The 27,834-nt window shown below is 38.2% G+C and overlaps 2 protein-coding genes across 12 annotated transcripts in view; both read right to left on the bottom strand.

Annotated features, from left to right (window-relative positions):
• Positions 1–12,101, bottom strand: part of dnmt3ab (DNA (cytosine-5-)-methyltransferase 3 alpha b) — a 66,403-nt gene extending 54,302 nt beyond the window's left edge. For 5 of the 6 annotated variants that reach the window (XM_065288490.2, XM_065288492.2, XM_065288493.2 and 2 more), the window contains exons 1-4: positions 11,947–12,101; positions 10,151–10,320; positions 7,666–7,770; positions 1,669–2,017 (exon numbers count right to left, since the gene is read on the bottom strand). In XM_065288490.2, the coding sequence (XP_065144562.2) occupies positions 1,669–2,017; positions 7,666–7,770; positions 10,151–10,228 (532 nt within the window). In that variant the 5' untranslated portion in view covers positions 10,229–10,320; positions 11,947–12,101. The remainder of the gene's footprint in view (positions 1–1,668; positions 2,018–7,665; positions 7,771–10,150; positions 10,321–11,946) is intronic. The other variant, XM_065288494.2, reaches the window with a different exon arrangement.
• Positions 12,102–15,936: 3,835 nt separating this feature from the next.
• dtnbb (dystrobrevin, beta b) overlaps positions 15,937–27,834 on the bottom strand; it is a 54,726-nt gene continuing 42,828 nt past the window's right edge. For 4 of the 6 annotated variants that reach the window (XM_065288506.1, XM_065288501.1, XM_065288503.1 and 1 more), the window contains 6 exons: positions 25,922–26,018; positions 25,700–25,720; positions 21,160–21,319; positions 20,711–20,800; positions 18,451–18,504; positions 15,937–18,045 (listed from right to left, as the gene is read on the bottom strand). In XM_065288506.1, coding sequence (XP_065144578.1) covers positions 17,996–18,045; positions 18,451–18,504; positions 20,711–20,800; positions 21,160–21,319; positions 25,700–25,720; positions 25,922–26,018 — 472 coding nt within the window. In that variant the 3' untranslated portion in view covers positions 15,937–17,995. Of the gene's footprint in view, positions 18,046–18,152; positions 18,187–18,450; positions 18,505–20,710; positions 20,801–21,159; positions 21,320–25,699; positions 25,721–25,921; positions 26,019–27,834 lie in introns of all 6 variants that reach the window. The other 2 variants (XM_065288505.1, XM_065288504.1) reach the window with 2 other exon arrangements.

Raw genomic sequence — 27,834 nt, 5'->3', positions numbered from 1 at the left:
AAGGCTGTGTTTTCGACTATGTGAGTATGCTCACGTATGCATAAAAAACAGACTATGCCCAGGGCTTAAGTCTAACTATGGCGGCATGTCGATAACATTGAATCTCAATGTTCTTGCATGTCTTGAATGCTATCATATGAGTCATGTTCAACAAAAAGTACGGTGGCATAAAATAAAACGTGGCGATTTTTATCAGATACAAAAGAGAACTAAAATGTATGGCGGAAGAGCACTAGTTTGCAGCAACATTACAGTAACATCATATCTACTCCCGTCTCGCAAAAAACTTGTCAATATTACTACTGAGGTCGAAGTGCTGCAAACTAAGTGCCCTTCTTCCATACAATATAGCTCTAATTTTTTATTCACCTAATAAATCACCACAATTTATTTTGTCCCACCATACTTACTCGTGTAACTACTCATGTAACCATCTTTAAATAGGGAAAACATGGAAGTGTTTGGTGGCTTCTAAATTCATCCCTGTTTGGATCCTAAGGAATGAATGGGGCTAGACTAAATGCTAACACATTCACAACGCGCTGCACAAAGATGAAGTGCACGCATTGAAAAAAGACAGGGATGTATTAATTCGTCTAAGTTAAGGTAAGGACATAGTAAAATATTGAAAAACGGTGTAGTTTCCTTAAAGACAGTTTTTGTGTACAGCAGCTTTGACTACACTTTGTTTTAAATCTTGAAAAAAGTTTGTCTAATTTGCACTAGGGTTGTGTACAATTAAATAGTTTCATAACTGTTAACCTATCCATCAGTAGGAACGCTTACTGTGACCAACAACACAGACCCCCAACAACTTCCACCCGCACTGTAGCACTGTTATCTTTGCAAACAAGCAAAACATAGTCTGGCCAAGTGGCAATCCAAAATATCTGTCTATTGTAGTGACTTGAAGGTATAGAGAAACTAAAGATACTACAAAAAGGGTGTCTATCATCACCATCAACTGGGTTAAAGTGGCTGAAGCTTATTCAGTATGTAAGTGCTGTGGGCATAGTGCCATCCACCTGGTACTACCCTCACTAAGAGAATGGGCACAACTCAGACCTGCTGTCTCTCAAAGCACTGCACCCGATTGGGGCAGATTGCCAGGAGACAGCTTTGTCTACCCAGCATCTACTTACTTCTCTCATGAAAGTCAATGCCTGAACCAGGAGCACAGAAAAGGGAGAGTTAGATAAAGAGAGAGAGGGAGAGAGAGAGAGAGAGAAAGAGAGAGAGAGAGAGAGAGAGAGAGAGAGAGAGAGAGAGAGAGAGAGAGAGAGAGAGAGAGAGAGAGAGAGAGAGAGAGAGAGAGGGGGGGTTCTGATAATTGACAACCCCATTACACTGGAGAGAGACTCTTGCCAAATTCTTTCTGTACACATTGTAAAAGACTTTTTTTGAAAACTCTTGTTGGCAATTGTAATTTCTGTGATTGTAATTACCTCAATTTACATATTAATGCACCCATTTAACAATAATTATTTACCCCCAGGTCAATACATGCTGCACAGCCTCCAAAACCATTTTACGTCCCGTCTCTTTTTGTGACTAAACCTTGCATTCCCTTAATATCATGTTGACACGTTTTTGGCCCGCCGACAAGAAGCGTCTCAATGAGCAGACAGCTGTGAAACATGATGCTAAAAAAGGTTGAACGTAACTCACATTTAGTCGGACGCTCTAGTTTCCGTCTCCCTCGTTTCTTGCAAGGCAGAGATGGCAATGTGTCCTCTTCATACTTTACAGGGTTTGCCCTGTCCTGGTCGATGACAAATCCGTTCTCCGCGGATGGGCTCAGGCTCGAATCGGAGGAGGACTCTGGGCGACAGCCTGAATGGAAAGGGATCCCGTTTTCTGCAGCATTTTTGTCCTGCGTAGGGTGGCAACTTTCACGGGACTTGTTCTCGTGCCTTTCAACATCTCCATTCTGAGACTGTGAAGAAAGCTGGAGCTCCACCCCTTTGTGCTGCATAGCCACGCCCACCCGCTGATCCACTGGTCCGTAGCACTCCACCTGCAGAAAATTACATAATCGGAGAGGACGGTCATGCATTTTTATCAATGAGAACTGATAAATAATACTAGTTTCCTAAGCAAAAGAGTTTGGTACTTTAAATTAAACACAACAACAATGCCAAACAAGCAAATCTCTTTTTTTATTCACAATTTTAGGCGTTGTTACTATACCAGAAAACAGTAAATCACAAAAAAGACTTGCTAGGTTTTCACAGACAGGGTCACATATATTAGAATAAATGCAAATAACAACTGAATGCCACTGGTTAAATTAAACATGCATCAAATTTAGGTCACTGATGTCATAAGGCTGTTTAAAATGTCCAGCACTGTGTATTGCAATCCGCTTCACATACTATTTAAAAAAAGCAAATGCAACCATTTATACTTTTTAGTATGCAGTGCACTACAATTTCCATTACGAACATAGTCAAGGTTTTTGCCAATGCTAACATTTTATATCAGCAACATGCTAACGTGTCCATTTCATTGGCAGTCACTTCAACTTTGTTGAAATAAAAAGCGACAATGCACATATTGCACAGTTTTCTTTGATGTCATATCCTATATACATCTCTCGCATATGGGTGGATAATAATGTTGTCAATACTCAACACAAAGCTCCTACGCTTTTTGTCCATACATCCTGTACAGCATGCCTTTAATCTCCACCATCAAACATACATCACTCCTCGCATCCAAACACCTGCTTAGCATGTGTGAGGAAAGCCGACCTGACGTGAATCGGAGACAGACAGACAAGGAGTCCAGGGAGAGCAGAAATGGCAGCCTGACTGTGGCATTTCTCTTCAGTGCACCAGCTGCTGCCTCGCCTCACTGCCTCGGGATGTCAAAGCCGTTTTCGTGAAGGAGAAATCAAAAGTCAATCTGACAAAACATTGGTAGACCGAGGCAGGGAAAGACAATCTTGCGGAAGCTGCTGGATTGTTCGTTAATGCGTCTGCCAATCAGGAGCTGAGGCTTAATTATGTTACTTCCTTTGAGTCGAGTAGTTAATGACAGAAGATAACAAACAATTTCGACAATGTATGGTATATCTTTAATCTGGCCTAACCGAGAGACTGGTTGGCTGTGGAAAACTTGACGAAAACCAGGGTCTCTATATTTTGCCGCCTGCAAATCCCAGATTGTGGGTTTCTACTTTCTATACTGTTTATTTTTTCCATTCACCTCATCTATCATTCAGCTTTACAGAGGGAAGGACTTATAAGAGGAATGTTATCCGTTCGGCCGAGGGGAGCTGGTTGCTGTTGTGCAAGAAAATTTTTCCAGACCCCTAAATTCTCTAGCTGCAGCTTTTGAGCAAAATAGGGGTGTCACCATATGCAACGCATTATAGAAATACAAAATAAGCCTCATTGATACAGAACTCAACTAACTTTATTTGTTCAAACCTGAATATGTAACTTTTCCTACACTGTTTGTGCTAAACATACACAATACCTCACACAGTGAAGATTTTTGAGGTGAAATTACTTTTACTATTACTTTTCTTCTAGATTTTTCTTTCTAGACTATTTTTTTTCTTCTGGTAAATGATTCAATTGTAACAAAATCCCTTAAGACTTAAAAAAGAGAACATTATAGTTATTATATTAAACAGTATATCAGATGGGCATGGATTTTTATGGTACCTTCTTGGTACCCTCTTTAAATTCTTGTGGCGGTACCCTTTCAAAAGGTACACTTTTGTACCTTAAAGCGACACTCCACTTTTTTTGAAAATATGCAAATTTTCCTTCTCCCCTAGAGTTAAACATTTGATTCTTACAGTTTTGGAATCCATTCAGCTGATCTCCAAGTCAGGTGGTACCACTTTTAGCATAGCTTAGCACAATCTATTGAATCTGATTAGACCATTAGCATCGCGCTAAAAAATAACCAAAGAGTTTTGATATTTTTCTTATTAAAAACTTGACTCTTCTGTAGTTAAATTGTGTATTAAGACTGACGGAAAATTAAAAGTAGTGATATTACGCACTGCCTGAAAATAGTCCCCTGCTATTGAAAGTAACCAAGGGGACTGTTTTCGGGCAGTGCGTAATATCACTTCGCCTTCTGCAGCCATGTTACAGCAGCAAAGACCTTGATTATTACGCCAGAAATCAGAATGAGAGCATAGTTCCTAGCCATATCTGCCTAGAAAATCCCAACTTTTAATTTTCCGTTTGTTTTAGTACACGATGGAACTACAGATGAGTCAAGTTTTAAATAGGAAAAATATCAAAACTCTTTGGTTATTTTTTTAAGCGCAATGCTAATGGTCTAATCAGATTCAATGGATTTTGCTAAGCTATGCTAAAAGTGCTAGCACCACACCCAGAGATCAGCTGAATGGATTCCAAAACAGTAAGAATCAAATGTTTAACTAGGGCTGGAAAATGTACATATTTTCAAAAAAAGTGGAATGTCCCTTTAAAGGCCAAAGTATGGTAGATTTTTTGCACAGATTGTCGCATGCATGGCACAGTTTTCATCATCAGAAGTGTGCGCACGTTCCGTACACACACCAGTGGATTTTAAAAACCCTGCGTACATTGTAGGTCGCACATGTGCCTACAGGAGTATGTATCCCAGGGGATACACGTACGAGTCAAATAAACTATACTTTGCAAGGCTGTGCATTCGATCATGCACGTATGTTTGCTAAAGGGTGCATATTAGCACCTCAAAGGTACATATTACAACCTTTTAAAAGGGTATTGTCCCAGTGACAGCTTTTGTGCCTTTATTTTTGACAGTGTACTTACAGTACCAAAGCTCTAGCAAAACCCCTAAAAATCCCTAGCAACCATATGCAAAATGAACAAAACCACCTGTGAACACGCGAAAAAGCATACATTTATAGCAACACCCTAACAGCGACAACACCCCAAAACTGCGACACTGTTTTGCACGGACAAGCAGCATTCGCAATTTGTTTTTCAGTTCAATCGAATACAGAAATGCCCGGAAAACCATTGAACAAAGGTGTTGGCAGCCATCCAGTTTTCAAAACAATGTGGTATGCTTTGATATTAGCACTCTCCTTATGTGACCCAGAAACAAATCCCCCCATATGTATCCTGAAATCTGCCGCAGTGAACTTTAGTCATACAAATGGGTTGCTTTGGAAGTCAAAGTAAAAATAGCATATACAGTAAACACTTGGGAAAACAATGTGCTTATCGGATCGAGATGAAAAATACAGAGCATTGAAAACTTCCGGTCATCAATCATGAACCTCGATGATCTCACGATTCGAAAACATTTCAAACACAGAGCGCTAACAAAACACATCACACATCAGTAATCGCCACCTCAATGAGAGATGACTCAAACATTAGTCTATCTGTCTTCACGTGGGTTGCATTTCATAGAGTAAGACATCATTCACCTCGCAGGACCGCAATAACCTGTTGAAGGATAGAGATGGGGGATAAAACAATCATAAAGCCCCCAGGGGAAGGAGGAGAGGATGTGGGAGAAACTGAACATCCACGTGCTCCGGCATGCCCTCTCTGGATTAATTATGCAAGAGCTGGGATTATTTTCATACACAGAAATACAGGCTCCAGAATATACCAGGAACCGGCCATGAAAAATAACCTTGTGAAGTGATTTGTCAAAAAAATTGAATGATTTTGACATAACACAGAAATGCAGCTCCTGTCTTATTCAGTGATGCTCAAGAAAGAAACACAATAAATACATTCAGAGTCAGGGTTAAGCAAAATGATAAACAGTATAATCAGTGTCAATTGTTATTTTTTTTAAAGAGCACCTATTTCATTGCTAAAAAACGTTATTTTGTGTATTTGGTATAATGCAATGTGTTTGCATGGTTTATGTTTAAAAAACACATTATTTTCCACATAACTTACATTTTTGTAGCTCCAGATTTCACTCTCTTCCTGAAACGCATGGATTTAAAAAGCTTTGTGTCCCTGATTGGCCAGCTAATCTGTAGGTTGTGATTGGTCTGAATACCTCTGACGTCAGCCGGAAATGTGACGCTCCTTACCATGTTTGAAAGATTTGCGCACAATACAATGCTAACAGGAGTTAACTTACAGGCTGTGAGTCCGAAGCAGGAGGATTTATGATAATGTCGGTCTTGTCTACATCACCAATCCCAGGAAGTAAACTGTTGCCTATAATCTGTGTGTTTGTTGTAGTCCAAGAAAAGAGATTTACGTTGGAGACGATAACTCGCATCATTGTTTACTTTGGGGTATGTACCTTTTGCATAGGGATGCACCGATACCGATACTGGTATCGGCCTCGATACCACATTTTCTAAAGTACTCGTACTCGTTAAAAGTCCCCCGATACCTGGAATCGATACCACGGTCTGAGAAATGTCGATGTTTGAGCGGCGTGTAAGGGGTTAATGCCTCGTGCTGTCCAAAGAGGCAGAGTTTACAACAAACTGGAAAACTAGTCCTTTGTTTTTTTGTTAAATTAAATTACTAAAGCTGTTACCTGTAAATTAAAATCATGTTTTTTATTAAGTACTTGGTATCGGTATCGGCAAGTACTGAAATGCAAGTACTCATACTCGTATTCCAAAAAAGTGGTATCGGTGCATCCCTACTTTTGCATATCGTTAATGTGTACTAATACACACCAAAGGAAATGTAAAATCGTGAATCAGACCATAGGTGCTCTTTAAAAGTTTTTTCTTTAAACCCCTCATTTTTAAAACGTATATGGTAGCTGCCACAGGACAAACCTGACGTCATCTGAGATGTAGGAACGAAACACACTTTATAAAACAGTTTGTCCGCTTAGGGCTACTGTAGAAACATGATGGCAACTTCCATGTAAGGACACCCGCGGTGTATGTAGATAAAAACGTCTCATTCTTAGGTAATAAAAACAATACATGTCATTATGAAATGTCTTTATACACCACTAATAATATAGTTCTGTATATTATATTGCATTTCTGTCAAGAGATCCTTCTAAAAGAAGTTACACAATGCACCTTTAAGTAATGTCCTTCGAAAGCACCTCAAAAGAAAACAAAATTATAACAATTTTTACTGCTCATCCAGTTTGAAGGTTTATTGAATGTATCTTTTATAATAGTTGTGTATGAGTCTTTCAATTGTTCAAAAGTAATTGTTAGAGCGAGGTCAAATATGCAAAAGAAGGCGAAGACTCATAAATAAACTTTTTGCAAACTTTTGAGCTTTTTTTGTAAATCCAGCTATTATTGTGTGTTGTGGACTATATGAAAACACCTGCTATGTGGAATAGCTTGGCTTGTTCAGGGCAGTACTACATAAAAACAAATTGCAATTTTCAACATTTTCAATTGCATCATTTCAGTAATTTATCATTTAGGTCTGTGGCACTATCAATAAGAAACAAAAAGTTTGCTTGCATGACTGAAAAAACTGTAATACTTAAGTATCACAAGTCATTAACATCCATTCCTTTAAATTATAAAATATTACAAACGATTTGCATGTTGCCCCTGTAAAATTCCCAGCAGCCACACGGTTGTTTGCTTAACTGTTGCCAACCAGTTCCAAAACTATTGCCTGGTGGATACACAAAAATAAACCAATTCCCAAAGGAAGCTGGGTGTTTTGTGGTTTGGTTAAGTGTTGACAGCTCAGTTTCTAGAATACTCACGGGGAGGTGCTTGCGTTTACGGCCGGGTCGTCCAACCTTGCGGACGGGAGTGCAGAGAGAGGGCACCTCATCAATAATTACTGTGTCCATTCTAGAGCTCTCATTCTAAACAAATAAACACAAATCATTACCAATCACCGTTTAACTAGACTTAATGCATTTAAAGCATTCGATGCATGATATGTGTCATTGCTTAAAATGTGGATTGCTGAATAGTAATGCATTAATATACAATAAAACTATATAATATGTGCAGTAGCCTATAGTGGCCGGGCTGATATTTAGATAAATACTATCAGCATTAGCAGTTGTCTTTTGTGTAAGTTACTAAGCATAATGATTTTGTAAAGAAATTTAGAGTAAATATTGTCCAAAAGAGGCGTTATTTTAGAAATTTTGCCTGCACTTCTTTTGCTAAATCGTACATAACAGCATCACATAAGCCAAGGTCTTTCATCCGCTGTAAAACCCAGTCGAGTCAACCACTATTGCTTCATGGCCCTGTGATGTTCCTGATGTAGAAGAAGTCTACAAAAACGTCTGTTAGCAATTTATTTGTAACATTTCAACATTTCAGATTCAAATATGCCAACACGACAAGTACACTCCAACAAGATTTCGAATTTCTCCGTCTTTCGTTTTCACAGCAAGGTTATTTTAGATAATGAAAAAAGCCTGTGTTTGAATGGCATCTTCTTTTAGTGGGTATAAAGTGAGGGGTGCTAGAGCCGAAAACAGTCGGGGCTCCTCTCGACACAATTACAAAGACATTCATTGGCTCATTCTCTGCCCTTCTTCGCCTCGCCTTTGTTTAACATAACCGTGTCTACCCTCCTTGACAATAGCCACTCTTCGGCCAGCCAAGCACCCTAGGGTGGACAGAGTAGAAAAGATGATACTAATGTAGGCGCTGCAGCTTTGGGTTGAAATAAACCACCGGCTCTAAATCAAAATGCTAATGCGAATACTGTCTCCGTCTGCCATGACTACTGGGAAGTCCAGCTTGGACGAAAGATGGTGGAACATCTCTGGAATTCCTAATTACGAGGAATGAAACCTATATACTGTAAGGCTCAATGAACGCAGTGTGCGGAAAGGTCATCATACAAGATCTTAAGCGTACTATAAGCCTATATAGCTTATAATAATACTTAGTTATAAGTGTACCATTTAGAGAAAACTGTGCAGTGAGGTTTCCCCTCACGGATCTTCTCTGTACGTTTTCTCATAATCCCACTAGACTCAGACACAATGCTTTCATTACGTTACAAATAAACAAACAAAACGTTTAAACAAACAAACTCAAAGCGTGCACATAGAAATCTGTGTTGCCTTGCGTGAACTCGGTAACACAGTCTACATCTTTGCTCTATTTCTGTCTGCAGCCGGTTATTTAAGGCAAGCGCTGTTGCCAAGCAACAGGACTACGAACGTAGCACGGGTCCATGGGTGCAGGGGCGGGGAAGAATGAATTCCCCTGTAAATCCAGCATCAGGCTACCTCTCCTATACAAGCCAGCAACCACGTCACTAAACACCCGAACAAATCACAGAAGACACTATCTCCACAGACCGGGTGGATAACAATTCACTCGTATTTGCCAATCAAGTCCGCTGGAGCCTACTTTACTGACACCTGATAGCTCCGCAAGTCATTGGCGTGGAAATGAATCATGCCAATTCATAATGTTTTATTGAATTAAGCATTGAATATGATGCTGTCGGATGGATTCGAGGAAAGAATTAAAGATTGGCATGAATTGCTGGCATACATTGCCATCATTCATCATGCTACCAAAAAACAACAAGCACAAAACAGAAAAACATAAACAGGAATAATGTAAGGAAATTACTGAATAAGTTTCTCGTGCATAATACGTAACTCAACACAATCTCATGGGAATTTGTACAAATTTTACGAGGTGGCTAATTCGTACAACCACATTCATACGTTTTTGTATGATTTGCTTTCACCCCTGTGAAATTTCATAATTTGTTGTTTTTTCTTATAATTGTACGATTCACTTTGTACAAATTTTTCCGCAATTTCCCGTAAGTGCTACACATATCACTTACTAAGTAATTTCACCAAAAGATTTACATTGGTTTCATGAATATGGTGTAACTTCACTCTTTCATTTAGGCTACATTTATACGTGGAATACATTTTTCTTTATCCAAAGGAACTTGCATTAGATTCAGACTTTACATTTTATCCTTAAAATGCATTCCCTGAAAATCGAACGGATTGGCAGTGAGAGCAAAATGCTGTTCCAATTAAGCTTTATATACTTTCCTTTTGACTTATTCATGAATCAAAGCTACACAGTAAATGAAAGGATAATCTCTTTTCTAAATGCACGACAGTTTAATAGTACACAAAAAACATTGCAAAACTTGGTTATTGGCCTTATATGGTTACACTGCGGGAATATATCTACAGCTGGATAATCATAAAAATGCCCAGGGACTCATTAACCTCTTACCATTTGATTCCCATTTGTGTCACAGTTGAAGTCGGAGCTCTTGAATGCAGGGGCGGCTGTGACTGTGTTGGACGGCATCGCCAAAAGAATGACCGTTTAAATAATGCCGAAAAACAAAAATAAAAGAACAAAAACCTGAAAAAATTATGACCCTCCTTCTTTAAGAACCCCTGTGAAAAGAAACATTGCAATCAGAGGAAACAGCACCACTTAAAAAGCTACACAATAAGAAATAAACAGAAAACTTGCCAATGCCGTTGTTGTTATTACTATTATTATTAATAATAATATTAATACACTTAGTATCCATATCATGTGCCCGTTCTTTCAAAATTACTTTCTCTCTTAAACTACAGTATTTATAATCAGTATAAGGTCTAAAAAATAATACTAATATATCAGAACTCACATTTAAAGAAAAATAAGTTCCTTTTAAAAAAGGCCCATAGCTTACTAGTGGCGTCACACCCTGTTTTTGCTTTTGTAGATACCTAGGGGCAAATCTAGGGGCCAGCAGCCGCAGACACGTTTTCTCCAAAATACCCTCAAATAAGTGGGTTAATGTTAAACTTATACTGCCAAACAGTCTAACATCTGATAAACAGGTCACTAGGTAAACCAATGACCTATATCTATACAATTGTGAGTAGGGCATTCTTTACGATGTGTATTCAACCATAATCTAACTTCATTTTATACCTCAAAAACCATATTTTGGACTTTCCCATAAGGATAATGTACACGCTCTCTGTTGCTAGATAAATACCCTTCTTTGGGCTGAAATATGAACTCCTCTATGCTTTATGGTATTTCCTATTTTCTCTCTGAGAGCAGTTTTAAAGGGATCAGTACATTATATTCTTCCCTCCCATGTATGCGTGCTTCGATGTGCTTTTTTGAACAATGAGGACATCAATGTCCCATGATATTAGATTTAGAGGTCAACAAATTAGGTGACTCTAGAATTAACCCTTTTTTTAAGTTACCATGGAAACCATACTTTTTTTAAATCCCACCATAAAATAAATGGTGGGAACTTCGTATTAGCCAGCTAGAAAGCACATTAAAATGAAATAAATGCATTTGACACTATTTGAATGACATCTTGTGTAGCCTATATATAACGATTTTACAATATAAACCAATTACTGTAACTATGGATTGTGGCGGAAACTGTGGTCAATTATTGTGAGGGAAAAAGCGGAGGTCATTAATATTCAGTAAGCCCTTGAGATATGATTGTGTCGCAGGTAACCAATCAGAAGGTGTTAATTGATCACATGTAACTGTCATACTGTATAAATGCATAAAAAACTCCTTAAATCATACGCCTACACGGCATTATTCAGCCAGAGATGACAATAATTTTCAAAAGGCCGAAGGGACTTCAAAAGAGACATATTAATTTAGGTGTGCAAACCAAATAACTTGCCTATCTAGACACATTTTTGAGGCATCATAAGCGCGCTGTAAGCAATCTGAATGCGCACATGATGCCGGAAAATGGTGTCTTTTTAGGCAGCCCACTAGATGTTAATACACAGCCATTGTTACAAATCGAAAGCATTGACGCGAGGGGCTATACAAATGAACGGTCAAGTTCAAGCGCATATCGCGCTGTATTAATCGCACATCTGCAGGAGCAGGAAGAACCCCTGTGCACACCGAGCAGCCCCCTCCAAATCTTGAAACCTCCTCGTGCAAAAAAGCGAGCAGAAAAAGGCAAAGCTAACGGCGGGACTTATAATTCGATGACGGCTTTAGGTTTAAGACAGGTGGATCGCAGTGTTAATTACCCGCTTCGCCAAGTTCCAGGCCTGACCCCCGTTCTGTTTTCGCTGACTCCCGGATCCTCCTTCTGCTTCGCTCTCCCCGTCCTCCACCACCTCCCCAGCCGGCCAGTTCTCCTCCAGATGCTCCGCTCGCACTGACTGCAGAGGCCAGCGTTCCGACAGCAGCTCCGCGCGGGGTCCTAGAGAGAGTTGGTTCACAGAGACACATCACGTAGGCTACTTTTTGAAATTAAATGTTGAGTCCCCAACTCGCCTTTATACTATGCACTAAAAGTATGTACAGTTTATGGGAAATTTGAAGTTGAATGTGTAACAAAGTATGCAAGTAAAAGTGCGTACTAATTCTTACTGGAAGTGATCACTGTTGCCTAGACACAATGGGCCTCATTTATGAAACAAGCTTATGACAGAAAACTGTGCTTACAGATTTGGCATTTATCAATATGGACTTGAGCGGTTGCTTGATCAAATTTCACGTCAGGCTTTACCTCGTGAACACAAGTTTTGTGTAACAATTTTGTATGTATAGTACACACACATGCATGTATAAATTTAAGAAAAATGTAATTATGTATTTTTTTTATTTATATATAATAAAATATTATTATTGTGGAATCACTGGGATAAACAATGAATAAGATATTTTGAAAAAAGACGGTAAGCACGCAGTTTTTATTTAATTCCATCGTATTTGTTTTTCTTACTATGGAAGTCAATGGTTAGAATCAGCTGTGTGCTTACCATCATTAATAAAAATAAATTTTTTGTGATCTTAAAAAAAAATTAAGAAAATCATACAGGTTTAGGATGAAAAGTAAATGAGTATTTATTATACTGTATGGCATCCAAATAGACCCTCGTCAGTATTAGCTATATTGCTAATACGTTTACATGTATGCATTTGTCAGAAGCGTAAAGTGGACATACCATAAAAATTTGACTTTTTCCATGTTTAAGTCCTATAATTGGGTCCCCAGTGCTTTTTTAAACCTAGAAAATGTGAATAAGTTCAACCCAGTAACTTAGTTTTGGTAAACCATTCTCCAAAAGCAAGTAAAAAAAGGTAATTGAAATTTGGCTCCCCTGGTGATGTCATAAGGGGATAATACCGCCCCTTAATCTGCACTATCCAACCACGCCACTGCCATTTAGTGCAGAGATCAACTCATTTGCATGTTAAAGGACACCCAAAACGGCACATTTTTGCTCACACCTAAAAAGTGACAACTTTAACTGTAATAATTTATCTATATGATACTTTGAGCTAAAACTTCACATATGTACTCTGGGGACACCAAAAATGTAATTGACATCTTAAAAAAGTCTTGTGAAATGTCCCTTTAATTTAATCCAAAGCAATTTATGCATTCAAGCTATATATTCCCTGGGATTAAACCCACCACAACTTTTAAGCATTGCTCTACCAGTTGAGCTACAGGAACACCTGGTTGGTCCCACTTTTGCTTTCAGAAATAATCTGCCCTCTTTGCCTTCACAAAGAATCTATTCTTTGTGGCATACAGTATATCAACAACAATGGAAACATTCTTAGAGCTGAAAACACTAATCAGAGATTGTGATCTAAATTGACATGATAGGATCATGCAGGTGCTGCACATTAGTCAACAACAACAACCACCTGGATAGTAAGACATGTCTGTCTGGCTGAAATATCAAACAATCAATGTTTATTTTACTTTAATTGCGTTAAGGAGCAGAATTTTTAGTTATATATTATGTACTGTAAGGAACAGCAGACATCCAGCTGGTTGTTATTGGAAAATAAATGGCATGGCATTCTCTGCAAACGATTGTACAGAAAAAGCATAACATTAAAAGGAAAATTTTCTCAAAAATGAAAATTCAGTCATCATTCACCCACCCTCATGTTGTTTTAAACATGTACAAGTTTTTTTTATTCTGTTAAACACAGGAGATGGTATTTTGATAAATGATGGTAAGCACCCAGTTGACAGTACCCATTGACTTCCATAGTATTTGTTTATCCTACTATAGAAGTCAGTGGGTACTGTCAACTGTGCGCTTACCATCATTTATCAAACTCCCTCTTGTGTTCAACAGAATAAAGAAACCCATACAGGTTTAGAACAACATGGGGGTGAGTTAATGCTATCCCTTTAAGTACAGATTCAGTATACATTAAAAAAACAGTTTGAAGTCAGCCAGTCCTTTTTTTTTCAGTTTTGTGTGTAACATGCCTATGCATCAGATGTTTTTGTGCAGTGTAAAGACCATTCAAATCTTTAAATTGTACTTATGGAAGTTGCCATGAATTTCAGGAAGAAGAAAACTTTCGTTTCTTCTCTGCCGGGCGTGCATGAAGGAGTATGTGGGAGAAAGTGAAATTTAGTAAATGCTCACGGTTGTCAACAGCTTTAAATAGCTGATACATTAATCTGTGCAAAATGAGAAGACTATAGTATGGATAAACTTGGTGGTCAAAGCACCACCTTTCAAAAGGGATAACCTGGGAAAACATTTTACTCGAGAAACCCACTCTTTGTGGACACACACACACACACACACAAATACACACTCATTTTCCTTTTAATTCTGTTTCATGTTTTAACCTTTAATAGTTTACAAAAAGACAAAGTTGATCTAAACGCAAATACAGACATAAACCATTGCATGATTGTATACAGCAGTAAAATCTTCAAATGAAAGAAAGCATACAGTAATAATTATAAACTACTTAACAGTGTTGGTAGCTTTATCTGGTAGTTTTGGTTATGCAATTTGCCATAAATAAACAGTTCACCCAACAAGGTAATTTCTGGCATTATTGTTGTTCCAAACTGTATCTTACTGTAAAGAAAAACAAAACGTTCATTTTGGGGTGAACTACCTTAAAACAATATTTTGTCTAACACGGGAGGTCCTCTTTTAGAGGCCCATCTGTAACATATACTATTTGCTATGATGCCTGAAATTGATTTCAAGCAGGTTTTCTTTCTCCTGTGTTTTAACCGTTTAAGGCACCCCATTATTATTTACCTCTCTGTGGACTGCTTCAATAAATTCATAATCAATGAAATGTGGTTTAACACGCACACACAAATACACAGAACAGAGACATAAGGGACACACAACAGTTTGGCACAACTTTTAAAGGCAGAACAATATATTTTTTCCAAAGTTCACAGGTAAATAATGACCGCATTCCGACTAAGTCACATACTAAAACTCCTATCTAAGGGCTGACATGTGCAGGATGTTTTATTTATACAGCACTTTATACAGTACATCTAGGCACACACCTACATCAGAAGATTGCATTCATATTTGTAGCAAATGTCGAAACATAATCGAACAATGCGACGCTCCATCTGAGAGTAATTCAACTGGTGTGATGTCATTCGAAGAGCTTGTCGTATACTTTTAACTTTTCTGTTGAACTTTTAACTGTATTTTAATATTCCTTTCTTTCAAACATTAAACAAGTATGTTAAAAAGATTAGAAAAAGCAAATATATTTCATTGCAACCACTATTACCGAAGCAACACTTTTGAATCCAGTCTAAAATATTGAATGAGACATCACTACTCATATTTAAAGGAACAGTACGTAGGATTGTGGCCAAAACTGGTACTGCAATCACAAAACTGGTGGCCAATACACAACATGACAACATTTTTAAATGACAATACCCTGGCCGGAACACTGTTGTCAGTGATATAAGTATTTGAAATGAAAATAATTTCTTAAAGGAATATTCCATTTTCTTAAAAGAAAAATCCAGATAATTTACTCACCACCATGTCATCCAAAACGTTGATGTCTTTCTTTGTTCAGTCGAGAAGAAATTATGTTTTTTGAGGAAAACATTTTTCAAATTTTAATGGACTTTAATAGAGCCCAACATTTAATACTTAACTCAACACTTAACAGCTTTTTTCAACGGAGTTTCAAAGGACTATAAACGATCCCAAACGAACCATAAGGGTCTTATCTAGCAATGCGATTATCATTTTTGATAAGAAAAATAAAAAATATCCACTTTTAAACAACAACTTCTCATCTAGATCAGGTCGTGATGCGTGAAGTGACCCCACGCAATGGTCACGAACGCGAAACTCCGCCCCAGTGTTTACAAGTGTGGAGAAAGAGAACCGTTCCTACGTTGTTGTATGTCAACTGATACTAATTAATGTCTTTGTGTCAGTTTAATGTTTACAATGGTCCGCAAATGTGCGTTTTATATATGTAACACGTGACCTCCCTCACTACGCATTTACGTTAGGTTGCGCTGGATCAGACCTAGACGAGAAGTTTCGGTTTAAAAGAGCATATTTTTTATTTTTCTTGTCAAAAATGACAATCGTTTCGCTAGATAAGACCCTTATGCCTCATTTGGGATCGTTTATAGACCTTTGAAACTCGTTGAAAAAACTGTTAAGTGTTGAGTTAAGTATTAAATGTTGGGCTCTATTAAAGTCCATTAAAATGAGAAAAATCCTGCAATGTTTTCCTCAAAAAACATAATTTCATCTCGACTGAACAAAGAAAGACATCAACATTTTGGATGACATGGTGGTGAGTAAATTATCTGGATTTTTCTTTTAAGAAAATGGAATATTCCTTTAATGTCTGGGGACATATTAGGGCCATTTTATGATTAATTGATATAAATTTCTTACATACTGTTCCTTTAAATCATTCGAGACACCTCCATATTCAACTTTTAAAAAATGAATAAACAGTGTTTTGTCCTTCATGTATGTGTAAAAACATATCAAACTTCACATTATAAAGCTTAATAGATGGATCGATCTATTTTAACATTCAAATGTTAGCAGTCATAAACAAAACGTACTTTAAATAATATTAATTATTATTATTATTATTTAAAACCCAACTGACATAGAACAAAGCACAATTATAACACAATTACATAATTCAATAAATGTAATAATTATTAAACCTGAATACCTTCTTATTCAAGTACAGTAAGTTTATCCTATAACCTTCATTGTGACAATAAAGCTTGAAGTTCCTAACACTGCATTTCCATCTCCAATGCACAACACCGTTGCTTTCACCCCCGTCAGCTGTTTCAGTACCTCCATAAAATTTGTCACGATCTGTGCTAATTTTTGACCTCATATGACCTTAAAGAATATCCCACCCTTTTGTTCACAAGTGTTGCTACCGCACTCCCCTCTTTCGACAATCCCTGAGCACTGGTTTCATTTATATTACACAAGCGTACACGACAACGTTAACTCAATAAAGCTTTTGAAATAACTTTTACAGAGAGACGTGTGCACGCAAAAATGGCTGGCTAAGCTGGTTTATGGATAGATGGACTATACATCCACGTTCCAATAAAGTCCCCTTACGCTCTCCGAAAATAGCTGAGAACTTTGAGGATACCTAAGCGAATATCTAAACTAAGCCCAAAGCTCAAAAAAACGACGTTCACAACGACGGGCAAAACTTAGCAGAAATCGCAGACAGACGTTGAACTCTACAAGACATCCCTGATATATGAAGATTTTGATGCGTGTAGTGCAGAAGCAGCAGTTTCCAGAGTGACACTCAAATGTTTAGACTACAGGAAGTGACGTAGCAGGCACCACACACGTCGGTCGGAAAAAACGCCACATGCAGAGCAAACACAAGCCCTCTCCATCTAATCAGAAGAGCCGATCCATGCATTACAACTTAAACACAGAAGAATCATCACTAGTCGTAGAAAAAAAGTGAAAAATGTCTACAGCGAAGATCAATCTGATGGTCCCGGTGACGTCGTGAAGATGCACAGTGCCGTTGTTTTTTTTAAGAAAGCACAAACAAGCCATTCTTTAAAGTCATGGGTAACATGATAACAATGACTTTATACAGAGAAACATATAGAGCTATGTATAGATTTATATATATATATATACGTTCTAATAAATACAACTTGCTTTGTGCAAGGTGTGATGAAGAGTTTGTTTCACATAGTGAAATCCAGTTGGGGAAGAGCATGCATCGGTCTGTGTGCTAATGCCAGAATGCTGGTTCTTTCCAATCCCATCCAGGTGCTTAGTATGAAGGGGTGGAGTGCCTTTTCCCAGAATGCTTCAGTGATGACACTGCACAAAGCAGAGATTTATGATTAAGGGTCCGGCCTGCGGTATAATTCACAGGTTTAACTTGTGCATTAACGGCTGGACTAGTCGACGTTCTCATTTATACTTACATGAAATATTCTATATTCTTTTACTCTGACTCAGCTAGAAGAAAGAAAAGAGGCCTTAATCAATCCGTGAAACTACTGACAGCTAATGCCCACATGCTGTTGGCTGGAAAAAGTGGAAATTGATTCCCTTTATATAATAGCTCGGAAGCATATGAAAAGGTAAAATTGACTTGGGACTTAAAAATAAATGGATTTTTGGACTCGTTTTTTACGAACCAGTCGTAATTCTAAGGGAAAATAAGCAAATTAGATTTAAAGATTTACTTTTAATATGGCTATAATAGCCTCTGCGACTCACCTTTATCCCTTCCATTTCGCATGTGCTCCTCTTCCTCCTCCAGCCCATCATCCACTGTAAGATTTAAAGAACAGAGATATTGGACATAATTCAGCACTACTACTGTATTTCTATGAACAAGGGATAATGCAATGCTTAATATGCTCGTTCTGGCGACAGAAGCCCCGCCTTCTAGTTAAAAGAACCAATCATCATTCAATAAAAACTTCTTTGAATCTTTGAAGGAGCGGCTCTGTACAGATTCACACAATCAAAGTTATACATGCACTAGAATATGTATTGGATGTTCCAAGCTTTATAATGGTAGTAAATGGTGCTTTTGATTTGAAGCCCCAAAAAAATCTATACAAACTAAAACAACTACTGTACGGTCGAGTAACGACTAAAGTGCGTTTATATGAAAGTGCGTTTTTGGCGTTTAACATAGGACATAGCGTCTCGTCCCTCTCATCTCCACTACTCGTATGCTAAGTCCTACGATGGAAACATTCTCTCTCGTGAACGTCTGTCAGTCGTTACCGGAAACTAGCTATTTTGGTTTGTAAAGTTGTAAATATTGATATTTTTCATACAAAATTGCATAGATTGCCATCGGAATGCCTTTATTAACCCACCTGAGCAGTGTGGATTACTTCTGTGAAGGATGGATGGACTTTTTTTAGCTTCAGATCAGAAGCACCATTTATGGTGCGTTCACACTGGACGTGAAAGAGGCGGCAAGCGCGAGTGATTTACATGTTAAAGGGGACAGAGAATGAAAAACCATTTTCACCTTGTCTTTGTTGAATAATGGTAGTCTACCTGCATTCACAAACATACAAAAAGTGCTAGACATGCTAAACATCTCAGTCTCATAGAAATTCCCCTTGTAGAAATGTCAGCCAGAAAACGGCCCAATCTGAAAAACTGATGCTTATGACATCACAGGCATCTAACTGCCCCTTCACTTTAAAATAATTGGCTACATTTTTTGAGTGGCAGCAAAGTCAGCCAATCAGTAATGAGATTGCAAGTTAAGCCAGTAGGGGGAGCCAAATAGGTGTAAAACCACTTTTTTAAAATCCCCCACCCTTATAGAGCTATCTGAGAGAAGTTTTTAGGAAGCTTCTAAGGCATTACAGACCTAAACAAATTTTTTTTTGTCTACATGTCACATCACAGAACAAGGATAAATACCCCGTTCAATCATTCTATGTCACCTTTAAGTCAATGCAGAGACGCGAATAGTCATCCTGCGGCACGGATGGCCCGTTCCCTGTGAATATAGCATTTCCGCGTGAAAAATCTGAACTTTGGTCAATTTTCGCGCCACGTTAACCAATCAGGAGCTTGCTCTAGCAGTGACGTGATTACAGGAAGCGAGTGGAGGCAGAAAAACACAATCATCATCACTAGACGAAACATCTTCATACTGTACTTTTACAAGAATTAAAAGGATGAAACCTCCCCAAAATGTTCACTAGTCCAACTACAGTATGCGTGAATAGCACATTTTTGCCGGGTCTGGTGTGAACACAGTAATTACCATTATAAGGCTTGGAACAGTCAGGATATTTTCTAATATAACTCTGATTGCGTTGTCTGAAAAAAGATAATCATATATATACATCGAGGATTGTTTCCATTTTTGATTAATTTCATTTTTGGCTGAACTTTCACTTAAAAAAAAGGCTCCTTTTGACTGCTAGCTAGCATCTGCTCTGGGTAGGCAACACCAAACCATAACAGTATTTTTAAAACTGACACTGATGGGGGTCGCACACCAGACATGCAGCTCAGCGCCGCAACGCGTCGTTCAAAAAAAATCAAACACATTGTTTTCTATGACTATACGCACACCGGCGCCGACAGGTGGCGCCTGTCTGCCACGCCCAGCTATGACTCAGGAAGTTGCTCAAATCCCTGTCGCGCCACAGAGCACCACTCACATAGTTTAACATTAAATAACATCATATTTGTCCCAAACCATTAACGTCTAACATTTGCTGCTAACGTATACTTTGCATTTTTCTCATCTCGGCAACTCTGGCATCAAAATATTCTGAGTTGCTCAGTGGACAATACCACATGAGGGAGTGTTCATGTGCATTTTCCAAGTCGGACTTTTGGTATTTACCATTATTACCATAGCACGTAAAGGCAGCATTAGTCATCCATGACTAAAATATTTTCCCGGGAAGTTGCAAACATGGCCGCCTAGTGGTGCAACTTTGGTTATAATCACTATAAACATCAGGTAGAGCTAAAAAAATAAGGTTACCTGAGTGAAGTTCTTTCACTAGTGATGACATGGTGTTGGTGATCGAATCTGCTGCCACCAGAAGATCATTACGGAGATTTCTTGGTACACCTGGATGTAAAAGGATATACTTTAGACGAAAGGATCCTGAAAAATTACAATTTTGTCAACACCCACCCTCATGTTTTTACAAACCCGTATGTTTCTGTAAAATCCATAAGGTGCAGTAAGTGCAAGAAAATATTTTGGTAGTAGTGAATGAGAATTTTCAATGTTAAGATTAATATTTGGATGAACTATTCCTTTTATACCGGTACATGTTTTTACAATAATGCTTCTGTCATATGCCATTATTCAAAGAGATTTACTATACAGTGTGCATTCAGACTTTACATTTTACATTAACATACTGTCTAATCGGAATGCAGATATGATAATGATGTGTACATGTGCTAACCCAGTCTCCTCACCCTGAGAGAAGGCATCCAGCACATCATCCCCGACCCCTGCCAGGCAGTCCTGCGGCGTATGTGTGGGGGTTGAGCCGGCCGAGGTGGAGCGGATGGGCATAGGCATGGTGCAACCGGCACTGTGGCTGGGAGACGAGTGGGGCGAACCCCCTGTTTGAGTCTGTAGGAAGAAAGAGGGAAGCTTGTTAAGCAACAAGCAGGGAAGATAAAGCAGAAATTAAACCAGCCGTGAATCTCCATTGGTCACAGGCTCCCCCCAAAAAAACCCAGTGCAGACACACCTGCCATATAGATATCTACATCATTGAGATGTCTCAATGTAATGCATTCTCAATGCATCGTATTTGGTTCGCTAAAAAGCTTGCGAGTGCCATTAAAGGAGCAAAAGGACGCCAGATAAGGGGCACACTGTCCTACAGATTGGTGCAGGGCCCTGTGTTTGTGGCTTACTGCCAGGCAGCAGATGGCTGGCCAGACTGCAGTCATATTAGACGTGAGGTGCTTAGCCATGATGAAAGGAGACCAGGTCTCTGATATTTGGCAGGGAGACGTGTGGCTCGCGATCCCTGCCTGGGTCACTGGAACAAAGCAGCGGGGCTTGACTGGAAACGGGAGCTTCATGTCCATGTTATGAGGAGCAGACATAATAGAGATTGCACATAGAGGCGCCAGTAATAAGCTGACCAGATATGCATTTTATACTCTTTACAGTATTAAATGGTACATGTTAAAGTCACCATGAAATTGAAAATTCTTATTTATTATGAAAAATTGTAGCGTTTTATATTTTTAGTATTCATGTGTCCTCATAATCTTTAAAGGTCCACTGTGTAGATTTTAGCGGCATCTAGCCAATTGAATTGCAACCAATGGCTCAGTCCACAACTTACCCCTCCCTTTTCGAAACGCATAGTGAAGCTACAGTATGGTAGCTGCCACAGGACAAACACGTAATAGTCTGTAACGTCGTAACAAAACGCGCTCTGTAGAACAGTTTGTTCGTTTAGAGCTACTGTAAAAACATGACGGCAACTTCCATGTAAGGGGACCGGCAATGTATGTAGATAAAAACGGCTCATTCTAAGGTAATAAAAACAATATAGTTCATTTTGTAGGGTCTTTATACACCACTGATAATATAGTTGGTACATTATATTGCTTTTCTGTCAAGAAATCCTTTTAAAAGTTACACAGTGCTCCTTTAAAAAAACATTAACCTCCAACCCCCTCGAAATGACTTTTGCTAGCAACACCAACTTTCCAACAATCCAATCTGTTCCAAAGGATGAAATCATGCATTTTTCCTCATTTCAGAAGCCGTTCACTCAGATGTACGTCCAAATAGGGAAATAAAGACAATCGCAACTTCGGTTTCATGCCGAATTTAATGAATTAAATCACCTACAAATGAAAATTTTGTCATGATTTACTCACCAACTGTCATGTTCCATTTTGGTGAAACAGAAAATTATATATTAGGCGGCAGTGGCGGCTGGCGCTAAATATTTTTTTTTTTTTGGGGGGGGGGGGGGTGCAAACAAACTCCAAATTAAACTTTTACTGTAGTAATACAGGACTGTAAATAGCCGTTTATGGTGATGAATATCATTACTGCTTAGCTAAAATGCTGAAAACGTTACTGTTGACGTCAACTGTTAAAGCATGAAATAAATGTACTATGAATCTGTAAATTTGAGTATAATGTGGGTTTATTATCAGTAATGAACTAATCAAGGTAATCATTCACAAACGCACACTGGTTTCCATGTTTTGTGGTGACATTCCATAAACGGAATGGTTTTTATACTGTACAAACTGTATATTCTAGTCCAAGGGTGTCCAGACTTTTGTGTGTGGCGATCTACTTTTAAAATGATAGAGCCGACAAGACCTACCTGCTAAAAAACACCGTTAATTATTTTTATAACACTTTAAATGCTTGTTAGGACTATACATCTACATTGAATTTAGGGCTGTTACCATTACTCTTTTCTTTTTGAGGAGTTAAAAAAATTCCTTAAAGCAACACTAAAGAGTTATTGCTCTTTGCTCCCCCTACAGGTTAGACGCGTAATTGTTCATTAGCACTGTCGTAAATACTGCAGCATAGCTGGCTCTGATTGGATTGTAGGTCTGCCGTAAAGCAAGTTTTTGTAGTTTTCACTCGAACTACAGGACCACTACCCGACGGTTGGAAACTTCTTTAGTGCGGTTTTGGCCGATAGAGGGCTGCAAAGCGAATGTGAAAGTGCCATTCACCCTGTTTTGAGTGGATGAACCACTGAAACTTTTTTGGAAACGTTATTTTAAGGTAAAAAAAACTCTTTGGTGTTGCTTTAAAATAGCGGAGATGCGGTTTAGTGAAACAAACTAGAAAATGACAACCGTATTAGAAGCATATAAATTAGCGCTACGCTGCCTCGCCCTCTCTCTCTCGTTTGCTTGCTCGCGCGCAAACACCGTGCGCGTGGATCAACTCCTGGGTAAGGGCAAGAATGCGCATCCTGGTGAATTTCGGAAGTAAGACGACTGAGCTGCAGCGGCCTGGCATAAGATTTTTAAAAAACACATTTGAGAAGAAAGGCGCAGCAGCACAGAGTAATTGTGAAACACACAAGTATTTTAAGACCATAATGCCAAAATACTGGCATCGACTGGTCGATCGCGATCGACGTATTGGACACCCCTGTTCTAGTCCCATCCCCCAACCCAAACCCCAACCCCAACCACCACAGAAAACTTTTGCTACATCAGATTTTCAGGAAAAATCATTCTGTTTGATTTTATAAGCTTGTTTCCTCATGGGGACCCTTAAAATGTCACACAGACACTAAAGTTGCCTAATCACAGGTCAGAAAATTTCTTTTTGCTTCAATAGCACAAGCACATGTTTTCCCTCACCACAGACAACATACAGTCCAACAGCTAATCTGCACGATTCCTGAAGTTCCCTTAAACACAGTGGTTTTCTCGTAGGGGCTTTTTTAAACTCCATAAACAACAAAGAGACTCTGAGAACCATCAAATGACATGAGGTCAAAAACTTAAAATACAAATATTGATTCGCTTACAACATAAGTGGGAAGGTTTGGGGTGCACAGTCCTGCGCCCCAAGGCAGATCCGAAACCAGCCAATTAGAGTTCAGCCTTAAGTCACATGTTTTACCCCATTTACTGACCTACATAGAAACTCTTTTGGGGTGCGCCCCAGACACACACACAACAAACTTTAAAAAAAAAAATTTTTTTTAATAAATGATAACGTGATTAACAGTAAAATAGTACAACTAAATTATTTTATTTTGTATTAATTTGCACTATATATTTAACTTTTTGGTAACATGTTCAAGTAGCTTTCCTCTCTGGCCAACTTTAAGGGGCGGCGCCCCAGTGCCTCCTATTGACCAGCCGCCACTGTTAGGCAGAATGTTCAGACTTAACATTTAGCAAAACATCTTCTTTGTGTTTCAAAAAACTAAAGCAATTCAGGTGAGTAGATGATGACACCCTTTCTGTGTGACCTATACCTTAAAATTACCCCATGAAGTACTCACCCTCAAGCAAATCTTTCAGACGAACACATTTGGAGTTATTTTTGTAAACATTTTGCTCTTCCAAGCTTTAAAATGATAGAAAACTTCTGACCTTAAACTCCCCAAAAGTGCATCCATCCTTCATAGAAGTAATTCAAATTGCTTCAAGGGGTTAATAAAGGTCTTTTGTGGATAATCGATGCGATTTTGTATGAAAAATATTTTTATTTTAAACTTTATAAACTATAATAACTAGCTTCCAGTAACGACGCCATCTTGGACCACTTGGACACGATTCACAAGAGTCACCCATGGCAACCAACACTCACTACGCTAAAACTCTCTCATGAATCCAAGATTGTGTCATTAAGCTAGTTATTATAGTTTATAAAGTTTAAAATATGGATATTTTTCTTACAAAATCGCATTGATTACCGAGAAAGACCTTTATTACCCCATTGGAGCCGTGTGGATTACCTCTGTGAAGGATGAATGCACTGTTTTGATGTTTAAACTCAGATCTGATCCCTGCTTTCTACCATTATAAAGCTTGGAATAGCTACATTTTTATTAAAACAATTCCCAATGTGCTCGGCTGAAAGATGATGGACATGTGTATCTCAGATTGCTTGAGGATGAGAATTTTTTTTTGATATTTGGCTGGAGTATCGCTTCAAGTCCTTTCCATTTTGCAGCTATACAGTATAAAACCATTTGCATTAACTATTTACTTGTGAACTTTTTCAAAATGTCTGCGTTTTACAATACACAATCCATATGTTTAGTAAAACCTTTGCAGCTGTGACTCAAAAGTGCATATGTAACAGAGGCCAGCTAGTGAGTGAGAGCTCTGCAGTAATTAAACCTCACTCGCCGACCTCAAGTCATGGCCTTTAGCCTCCTTGTTAGAGCGCCCGACTCGGGCTCGAGTCCCGCTCGGGGCGGGTGCGAGCAGGACCGGTTACACATAATTCGAAATTCTTTAGCTTTATTAACAGAACACTTACTGCCTGTTTCTGCTCTTCATCCTGCCATCCAGAAAATGAGACATGACGTGAAGGAAAGCAGACACGTGTAAAAACAGGAGACGGAGGTGAGAAAGTGAGAGAAAGAAGTAGGCGTGGATTGAGAAAATGAATCATGTCTTCATACATGCTAGAGTTAACTGTAGCAAATGATGAAAACATAAGCATTATTAAAAAAACAAGCTTTGATCAGGAGTTTCATACCTTTAGAAGTCTCATGAGACCTTCCAGCTGTACCATCAGCTCTCTTCTGCTCTCCTGCAGGGCTGACATGCGTCTCTCCAGCTCGTCCTTTCTGTGCCTGCACACACATACACAGATTTATAAATGAATGAGTCAAACATTGAACGACTGCCAAATTTAATTTAAATAGAAGGAATCATGGAAAAAAGGATTTTCTTTATTGGTTTTAAATAAAAAGTGTTCTTTGTACTATGAAGACACAGTCTAAAGTTCCATACAGCTCCATACCCAGTTCACCCAGATCAAAGCTGTATAAGTGATTATCAAGAGTCTGGGTATTAACATCACTATAAGCACTGATGCAGTATATGACACAAAACCAGTAATGTTTTTTTTTTGTTTTGTTTTTTAAAATTTGCTGCAGAAGTGCTTTAAAGGTGACATAGAATGATTGAACGGGGTATTGTTCTGTGATGTGACATGTAGACAAAATTGTTTTGTTTGGGTCTGTAATGCCTTAGAAGCTTCCTAAAAACCTCTCTCAGATAGCTCTATTGGGGTGGGGGATTTTAAACAAGTGGTTTTGCACCTATTTGGCTCCCCCTACTGGTTTAACTTGCAATCTCATTACTGATTGGCTGACTTTGCTGCCACTCAACAAATGTAGCCAATTATTTTAAAGTGGAGGGGCAGTGAGATGCCTGTGATGTCATAAGCATCAGTTTTTCAGATTGGGCCGTTTTCTGGCTGACATTTCTAAAAGAGGAATTTCTATGAGACTGAGATGTTTGGCATGTCTAGCACTTTTTGTATGTTTGTGAATGCTGGTAGACTACCATTATTCAACAAAAATAAGGTAAAAATTATTTTTCATTCTCTGTCCCCTTTAAACTAATTGCTCTTCTGCCATACAATATTCTCATGTTTTATCCGCTTAAAAATGCTTATTTTGTGTCACCATACTTACTCATGTAACTACTCATGTAACAGTCTTTAAATAAGGAAAACATGGAAGTGGTGGCTTCTAAATTCATCCCTTTTTGGATCCTAAGGAATGTATGGGGCTAGGCTAAATGCTAACACATTTACGACGCGCTGTACAAAGTTTAAGTGCACGCGTTGAAAAAAGATAGGCAAGTATTAATTCATCTAAGTTGAGGTTAGAACATAGTAAAATACTGAAAACGGTGGTGTTTTCCTTTAAAGCTGAACAAATAAGCTTCGTATGTATGATTTGTTAGAATAGGACAATATTTGACTGAGATACAATCTGAAATCTGAGGGTGCAAAAAAAATCTAAATATTGAGAAAAATGCCTTTAAAGTTGTACACATGAAGTCCTTAGCAACACATATTACTAATTATAAATAATTTTTTGAAATATTACGGTAGGAAATGTAGAAAATATCTTCATAGAACATGATCTTAACTTAATTTTATAATGATTTTTGGCATAAAATGTATTTATATTATTTTGACCCATACAGTGTAATGTTGGTTATTGCTACAAATATGCCCGTGCAATTTATGACCGGTTTTGTGGTTTGTGGTCACATATGGGCAACATCATGCATGGTCCATGATCCTGTTTTAACACCAATACAGAATTTAAAGCAAGCTTGGCTTACCAAGTAATGACAATGTAAACAATTCTGATATATATTTACGTTTAGCAGACACTTTAATCCAAAGTAAGTTACAGTGCATTACAAGATATAGACTATTTTATCAGTATGTGTGCTGCCTGGGGAACAAACCCATGACCTCTTATATGGCAAAAAAAAAATTCTTTGGCCAAAAGTATATTTTAAATATAGCTAAATAAATTTTGTAGAATGTTATGCTCAATTTAATATATTTTTGAATTTGGAAATATATGAAGTTTTAACCTTCATATATAAACGTATATTTCAAACAAATACATTTCTAATTTT

This window comes from Paramisgurnus dabryanus, chromosome 17 (genome assembly GCF_030506205.2).
Source record: "Paramisgurnus dabryanus chromosome 17, PD_genome_1.1, whole genome shotgun sequence".
In the NCBI taxonomy this organism is placed as follows: Eukaryota; Metazoa; Chordata; class Actinopteri; order Cypriniformes; family Cobitidae; genus Paramisgurnus; species Paramisgurnus dabryanus.
This window is presented reverse-complemented; position numbering and strand designations above follow the sequence as displayed.